Source organism: Orycteropus afer, unplaced genomic scaffold (genome assembly GCF_000298275.1).
Source record: "Orycteropus afer afer isolate SDZICR_OR568_19922 unplaced genomic scaffold, OryAfe1.0 scaffold00147, whole genome shotgun sequence".
Lineage (NCBI taxonomy): Eukaryota > Metazoa > Chordata > Mammalia > Tubulidentata > Orycteropodidae > Orycteropus > Orycteropus afer.
In genome coordinates this window covers 3,652,781-3,661,582 of record NW_006921734.1, presented here as the reverse complement: position 1 = coordinate 3,661,582, position 8,802 = coordinate 3,652,781, and the positions used below count along the sequence as shown (strand labels likewise).

Here is an 8,802-nt window from a genome sequence, read left to right as displayed (position 1 = left end):
CTTCTCTTGACTCCTGCCTCCCCATAATTTCCCATAACTGGCCTGCTACCTCAACTTTTATACTCCTTCTTACCCTCACCTGAGCTTTCTTACCCCTCCCTTTTCCTCACTTTCCACATCACGCTAAATTCTGAACTGGCCTTCCTTCTCACATCCCACACCTGAGCTGCTTCCTAACCCTCCCATCTCCTTACTAACCACATCTGGCCTTCTACTGATCCCTCCTACAACCTCACTGCCTATACCTATGCCTTCTACCAACCTACTTCCACTTACCTCCTCCCTACTCCTGACACCTTGGTGGCTTCCTGGCAATCCCCACCTTCATTGCTTACAAGGATTCTCTCACTGCACCCTTCCTCCCAAACCTGTGTCTTCTTGGGAGCCACGGCTCCTCCTCACTCCTCCACCCTCCTCCCTTGCCATTACTGGACTACCTCCTCACCCCTCCAATATTCTCATTCACACACCTGGTGGTGGTAACCTGGCCCCTTCCATCTTCTCACTTCCCATAGTAAGTCTGACCCCTTCCACCACCACTCACCACACCTGTTATGCTTTAGGACCCCTCCTAACTCCTTGTTACCAACATCTGGTAGTTCTCCAGGCCTCTCCCACCTCCTCAATTCCCATAAATTGTCTGTCCCTTTCTCTCTCCAAACTCTCACTCTGCACACCTGGATGGCATCCTCACCCTACCCCACCTCCACTTTGCTCTCCCCTGTCATTTATCCTATACACAGTCATTCATGCAAATACCTGTCCATGAATGTTCATATCAACACTTGTCACATCAGTCTAAAGGGAGGCACAACTCAAATGTCCATCAGCTGATGAATGGGTAAACAAAGTGTGGTCCATCCATGTGATGGGGTACCATTAAACCTTAAAAGGAATTACATACGGATGCCAGCTACAGCATGGATGAACCTTGAAGACACTAAGCTAAGTGAAATAAGCAAGGAACAAAAGACCAGGTATTTGTATTTAGATAAGAAGAGTAGAGTAGATACCTCCATAGACACAGAGAGCTGATCACTAATTGCCATAGACTACAGAGAGGGGGACGTGGGAGAGACTGCTTCATGGGTACAGGCTTTCTGTTGTGGTGGTGAAATATTTGTGCAAGTAGAGACTGGTAATGGTTGAAAAAGATTGTGAAAGTACACAAAGTCACTATCTTGTACACTTTAAAACTACTAAGTCCAAACTTTATTTAATTAGTTATCTACCAGTTATAATAGGATAAACTATAAAGGACAAAGTGATCTGGGAGAATACTAAAGAAAAACCAAAAAAACACCCACTTGGGTGAGGGTAGAACAAGATCTGCTTCTGGAGCCGATACTCCCTCGCTGTGGAGGATTATGGACTGTGGAGAAGGAGCAGCACAGGGCTCGCCCTCTTGGGCCTGGGCCATATCTGGAGATGAAGTATCTAGGGCTTCATGAAGCCCAGTGCTAATAGAGGAGCAGGATCAAGATCAGAACGTGGTCCTCGATTTTCTTTTGGTATTGTGACAGGCATAGTCTCCAGGCCTCCAGCTGATTTTCCAACAGTTCGTTCCCAGTGATGGAGCTGGTAATGGCTGATCTGATGCTCTATGGAGCCCCGATGCTTTCTGAGGATCAGGACCCACATAAGCATGTAGTTCTCTATTTGGTTCAGGTAGTGGACCTGGAAGAATATACAGCTCTCCAACTGGCTCTGCATCAGCTGCCTGGGATGGAACTGGTATTGGTGAATCTGGTGCTCTATGGACCTTTGAGGTTGCTTTAGGACCAGGATCCACATCGCCAACAGGTTCTTGATCCACTCTTGTGGTGGACCAGGAAGAATATCCATCTGTTCACCTGGCTCTCCATCAGTGACTAGTGATGGAGCTGGTAATGGTGGATCTGGTGCTCCATGGAGCTCCAATGTTGTTTTAGGATCCAATTCCACATCACCACAGTGTTCTAGATTAGCTTTGTGTGGTGGACCAGGAAGGCTATCCATCTGTCCAGCTGGATCTCCATCAGTGGCCAATAATTGAGCTAATGAAGGTGTATCTGATTCTCTCTGGAGTACCGCTGTTTCAGGATCAGGATCTATATCACCAAGTAGCTCTCGATTTGCTTCTGGTGGTGGATGAAGGAGAGTAGCCAGATCTCCAGCTGGCTCTCCATCAGTTCCCAGTAATGGAACTAGGAAATCTGATGTTGTTTCATCATCAGGATGCACACCACCATGGAGATCTCGATTTACTTCTGCAAGTGTGCCAGGAAGAATATGGAGCTCTTCAACTGGCTCTCCATCATGTGCCAGTGATGGAGTTTTGTGTTGGTGGATCTCATACTTTAAGGATCTCTGATGTTGTTTCAGGACCAGGATCCACATCACCAGGTAGTTCTTGATTTGCCTCTTGTGGTGGACCAGGAAGAACTTCCAGCCCTCCAGATGATTCTCCACCAGTTTCCAATGATGGCACTAGCAATCGTGGGTCTGGTGCTCTCAAGAGCTCTGCTATTGCTTCATTATCAGGATCCACATCACCATGTGGATTGCAATTTGCTTCTGGAGCTTGGCCAGGAAGAATATCCAGCTCTCAAGCTGATTCTCCATCAGTTCCCACTCATGGAGCTAGTGATGGTGGATCTGGTGCTCTAGGGAGCACTGATATTTTTTCAGGATGAAGAGCCACATCAGCAAGGTGTTCTTGATTTGCTCCTGGTGGCAGGCCAGGATGAGTATCCAGCTCTATAGCTGATTCTCCATCAGTTCCCTGTGATGCAGCTGGTAATGGTGAATCTGGTGTTCCAAGGAACTCTGATGTTTCAGAAGCAGGATCCACATCACCAGGGGGTTCTTGATTCACTTCTAGTGACAGACCAAGAATACTTTCCAGCTCTGCAGCAGATTCTCCACCAGTTCCCAGTGATGGAGCTGGTGATAGTGTATCTAGTACTCTATGGAGCTCTGATATTGTTTCAGGATCAGGATCCACATCACCAGGTTGTCCTTGATTTACATCTGGTGATGAGCCAGGAAGAATATGCAGCTCTTCAGCTGACTGTCCACTAGGAGTCAGTGACTGAACTGGTGTTGGTGGACCTGATGCTCTATGGAGGTCCTGAGTTGGTGCACTGGCAGATTCACCATCACCAGGTGATCCAGAAGCTGGTTCTGGAGGTGCTGCTGGATCTTGGGCTACTCTTATAAGTGGAATCTGTCTTGGTTTTGGAGCTGCAAGAAAAGAAGTGTTCAACAACATTACTGCCTTTCCAATGACAGACAACATTCAACTGCAGTGGAAAGAAACCAATGGCCTGGATTTCCACCCCAAGACACCTTCCAGGTAGTGGTCCACCAATGGAGTGTTGCACTGCCCTATGGATCTTTACAACTCACCTGCAATCATGCTTAGTCCTCCTCACCTGCTGGCTCTGCTGTAGCAGGCTCCAGGTGAAGGAACTGGACAAGGAGATGGTAGGCACGGCACTCCAAGTCCGAGCCAGGCATATTCATCTGCAGAAATTCCACTACAGCCTTGAGGCAGGGGAAGTCTGGGGACTGATGGAAATCCCCCAAATATTCAGCCAGCCAGGTGAACAAAATAAAGGAGATGGCTCTGGGGATGGGGATGGAAGAACATGGTCAGAGATCTGTCCTTTCCCACCACACTGCTCCCCCAGGGCATCCCTGCAAGGGGCCGAGTCCCTCTGTGTGGCCAGCACTGCTGGAGGCCATTCCCAGGCCCACCCACTCTGGCTGTCACGACTAAAGCAGGCCTGCTCACTGCTATACAAACTCCCCTGGAACCTTCCACGAGCCCTGGTCTCAGGGATCTCTCCATCAATGATTTGACCAATTGTTCCTTCCTCAGGAAGCCTGACTTAAGTCCCTGTCTGTCCCCTGGCACCTCCCCACAGGAGAGTAAATACTGGAGGCAGGAAGAATGTTTTTTCTTGTTCACCTCACAGCCTGGCACACATGAGGATCCATGAATACCTGACACTGAGGGACACAGGGTGTCCGCCCCCCATCCCAGCTTGCCCAGGCCTTCAGCTTGTGTGCAAGAGTTGAGCCTGGTTTTCTAAACACATGAGGGTCTGTTCTTCCACAGACATAATTCCCCAAAGGGTCGTGGCCCCACATGCAGCTGATCCTCCAGCCCTGGGGATTAAGATCTTGGAGGAGACTTCTCCCTACAATTTCTGTTTGGATCCTGAATAAGGGAGAGGGCAAGCAGAGCTGGGAGGGCACTGTCGGTGCACAGTTTCTCTCAGAGACCTCTCTGGGCCACGATGCTTCCCTCTGCTCCCCAGGATACAAGGCCACCACCTGCATACCTCTGTGAATGCTCTTCTCCTTCAGGGGGCACCCCTCAACTCATTCTTCCAGGGAATCCAGATGGGCAGCAGCCAGGGTCTCCCAGCACCAGTTCAGAGGCCTCCACAGCCTCCATGCTTCTGTTGGGACAAGAGCCCCTCCTTCTCCACCCAAAGTCCACTCACTCTTTCAGCTGCTTCTGGAGTGCGCCATCCCTGGAAGAACGAGGGCAATTGTGTTCATACCTGGAGAGGTGTGAGGGTATCACATGTAAAGCACTGTGGACACTGCCTGCTTATGTTGGCTGCTGTTCCTGTCTGATTCTCTGGCTACACAGGAGGCCCTGGAGGCCAGGGCTGCCTGTCTGCTTAGTTCACTGAATGAAGCAAAGTGCCTAGAACAGTGTCTGCAACAGTAGAGACTTCAGAGATAACTGCTATACAAACTCCCCTGGAACCTTCCACGATATCTAAGTGACCAGAGGACTCTCTGCCAACCCGGGATCCCTTTCTGGCAACACCAAGGACAGGGAACCGCTAGATGCAATCACAGCCCCCTTTACAAATGGAAAATGGATTTGCTTAAGGGCACATGTCAGTGAGGGCTGAGGCTTATAGCTTTTTCAAGTGGGAGGGGAAAAGAAACAATGTACATATCCCGGCCTCTCAAGCAGCCTTTTCTGCAGAGTGGGGCTCTGGCTACACACTTCCCATGACACGTCCCATGTGGTCCTGACAATCATGCTAGCAAGTTGGTGCATCTCTCAGCAAATTGAGGTTCAGAGAGTGAAGTGACATTCCTAAGACTCACATCCAGTAGGTTGGTAGGTGGTAGAGCGTCATATGGAGTGGAGGTTGGGACACTCACCATTGGAACAGCAGGTTCAGGACCTGCTGGGTCATGGTGAAAGTTCTATACATTCCCAGAAAGGCCTAGATGTGGGCCACGTAACCCTCCAGGAATGCAGGCACCAGGCACTCCACCAGCTTCTTCACCCTGTCTTCCTTGTCGGTCCACACCACACAGGTCTCATCCAGATCCTGCTCTGACCCACAGGCATACTGCAGTGGAACAGAGGAAGGACATACTGTCAGAGACAGCACCATGAAACACCAGGAGGATTGAGAGCCAAAGCTCAGACCCGGGAACTCCCCACCCTCAGTGACTTGTGGCAGGAGCTGGGACACGAGTGCCTAGAGCAGAAAATGGGGCTCCACTTCCCAAGTACAATTGAAGGTGAGGAAGATTGAAAATATGAAGAACCAGAAGTTATTCTGTTAACCCGGTAATCATGATATCTCTCTGTAATGAAAGCAGTGTCCAGTGAGTCCTCATCAATCACCCTATTCCAGAGATGAGATCCTAGAGGGTGAGCGATGTCCAGTGTCTGCTCAAAGTCACACAGTCACAGCACAGAACCACGTGACCCCTAGCTCCATCAAGTTCCCTAGGTGCTGGCTGAGGCCTGGTTGGTTCCTGACCTGGGTTGGGGAGGGTGTGGTGGAGGGGCTGTCAGGCAGTCTTGTGCAGGTACACTGGTTCCCTAGCTGGAGACAAAGCACAGAGTGGACAGACCCCACCAGAACCCCTTGGATGGCAAAGCAAGACACAGATTTTTCTCCCTCAATCTTTAAAGGGGTTTGGTGAATTATGATGGTCCCAGATCCAGCCAAAGTTGAGAAACTGGAGATCCCATGCTGGGAGACAAAACTCCACAGGACCAAAGACCTGACAGTAGACATGGGGAGAGAGAATCCAAAGGGCTGGTAAACGACTGAGAAGTGACTCAACTTCTCAAGGCCAACAGAACCTCAAAGCCACCCTATAGGTCCATTGGCCACCCTGACGCAGATTGGCAGCAATGAAAAAGAGCCATAGCACTCAGGACAGGGTCTATTCAAGGACCCAGACACCTTCACCAACTGCTGGCACCACATGACTGCCGCAGCTGTTTTGGGAAGGAGTGTGGCTCCAGGAATCCTAACTTTAAATGTGCACATCCCTTGCCCCAGCACCCCACTCATGAGGGTCTGTCCTGGGGAGGGGAGGGTCAGTGTATGAGGACACATGTCAGGGTTCCTGCAGCCCTGCTGGAAGGACAGCAGAAAGAAATCAGTCCAGGGCTAGCAGCAGTGAAAGGCTCAATCAGGGAGGGAATCAGCCTCCCTTCTGGACTATTTCCTGCAGCTGAGTCAGGACAGTTCCTGACCTGGGGAGAGTCAAGGTGATGGGTTCTCTGAGATTACTTCTAGCAGCAGCAGAAGGTCTAGCTAGGCCTAAACCCTGCAGTTTTGGTGAAAATAAGCCTACTATGCCCAAGGCTGTGAGAGGCTTTGAAAAAATGAGGAACTGTGCAGCAGGCTGATGTCTGGGAACCTGGGGGATGGGAGCTAAACACTACAACAGGAGCAACATGCAAAAGACCATATGTTGTTGTTGTTGTTTTGTGTCATCAAGACAGACCAGACTCATAGCGACCCCTCCTTGGGTTTCTAAGGCGGCATCACTACCGCCCAACCAAGGTTGGGAAGTAGATTGCCCAACCTTCCTTCCAAGGAGTGGCTGGTGGGTTTGAACCACCAGCCTTCTGGTTAGCAGTTAAGTGCCTTAGGCACTACCCTACCAGAGCTCCTAAAAGGCCACATAGGCTGATTGAAATGTAAAGAATATAGAAGACTCCTTTCAGACATTCATAAATATGGGAAAAGTGACTTTGCACCTAGTCAGGGAGGGCAGGGCAATGGGAGAAGGAATTAAGTGTAGTAGCTGATCCTTTAGGGCAGGGACTAGGGGCCAGCCTGGAGAGGGAAAGCACTGGGAGGGTGCTTGGAGTCTCTGGGGTGACACCTAATTCCTGGGCCCCCTCTAACCATCTAGGGTCCTTTAATGGGAACACTGCCTCCCGCACTCACCCAACACCTATGCCAGTCCTTCCTGGCCCCTTTCTTGGGGTAGACGGTGTAGGGGATAGCATCCTCTTCCTCCTCATGGCTCTCCTCTGTGGGCCTCTGTGGAAACAATACCCAGCAGTGGACTTGCAGGCATCAAGGGCCCCTCCAAGCAGACAGAGTTCAATTCACCTTAGACACAGCTCATCCCTCTTAACCAGTTTGTGACCCTGGACAAGTCTAAGTGTTTCTCAGAGATCTCCCCAGTGTCCCCACCCACACCATGGGGATCATTCTAGCATCTACTACCTAGGCAGGTCAGAAAGTGGATGTGAGATAACACCTATGAACCTCGTGGGTGCTGTCGCATGAAGCTAATGCACAAACTGAGATGCAAGAGTTTCAAGAAGGGGTGGGAATCAGCATGGTGTACACCTCAAAACAGCGCTGGTTCTGGAGGTGTGATCTTAGGAAAGCCACTTGCTCTCCTGACCTCATTTCTCAGTCTGCACCACCAAGGGGTTGGGATTCAAGAAAATCAGACATCGCCACCCTCTGGCAAATAACCTCCATTATATGTAGAATCTGACCCAGTACTTCTGGGACTAGGAACTGGGCACACTGCACAATAGCCCTCAATGATCCTATCTCCTGGTCTCCACATTCTATGTGACACCTACCTTGAGAGTGGACAAGACTCAGGGACTTGCTTCTAAAGAATGTGTTAGGTCTCATCAAAGTCAATTTCAACTCATAATGACCTCTAGGAGCATGATATCACTTAGCTCTCTCTGATGTTCACTATCTCTCTCTCTCTCTCTCTCTTTTTGTTGTAGGATGCCACAGAATGGACCTCTATCTCCTGAGGGCTCACATGTTACAGTGGAACTGAGTGTCACAGGATTCTCTTGGCTATAATCTTTTGTTTTTTCAAGTTTTTATTGTGATTTGGATGAAATTGTACAGAGTAGATTCATTTTACATTCAACAGTTCATATGCACATTTTGTTCAGTGATACTGGTTACATTCCCCACAGTGTAACATCCCACCTCACACTTGCTGTGATTACTCCTTCCCTGGGTCCTTCTTGCCTCCACATTCCTCCCTCCCTACATTTCTCCCTCTGCCAGTGCTGCCCTTCTGATCTCCCTTGGCTGATTCTTCTAAGGAATGCATCTCCCTGCTGCAGGTGGTCAGCTCCTAGACCTGTCTATTATTTGGCTAAGAGTTAAGCCACAGGGGTGTGAGCAACCCTATAGAGTGACTCACACCATAGTGTCAAGGGTTTCACCAGTCTCTATCAGACCAGTAAGCCTGATCTTTTTATGATTTTGAGTTTTGTTCCACATACGTCTCCCAATCTACACAGGATCTCCAATTTTGATCCCCTCCAAGTGGTTGGTATGGGTAGCCAGGCATAATCTCTTTTTTCTGGTCTCTGGGTCATATAGGTTGAGAATGTCATATAGGTCACATTGGTTGTGTCATATAGGTTGAGAATCACATGGTCCTTTGGACTGTTGCTGTGTGTCTTGGATTTTCTTCATTCTTGTTTGCTCCAGAGACAGAGAGACCAATAATTGCCACATAGAAGGCAACTCG

At 49.5% G+C, this 8,802-nt stretch overlaps 1 protein-coding gene across 1 annotated transcript in view; it reads right to left on the bottom strand.

The window, feature by feature from the left end:
* The window catches only part of LOC103201354 (caspase-1-like), a 142,492-nt gene extending 141,072 nt beyond the window's left edge, over nt 1–1,420 (bottom strand). The window contains 1 exon segment of the mRNA XM_042781672.1: nt 1,308–1,420. Coding sequence (XP_042637606.1) covers nt 1,308–1,420 — 113 coding nt within the window.
* Between the last annotated feature and the right edge of the window lie 7,382 nt (nt 1,421–8,802).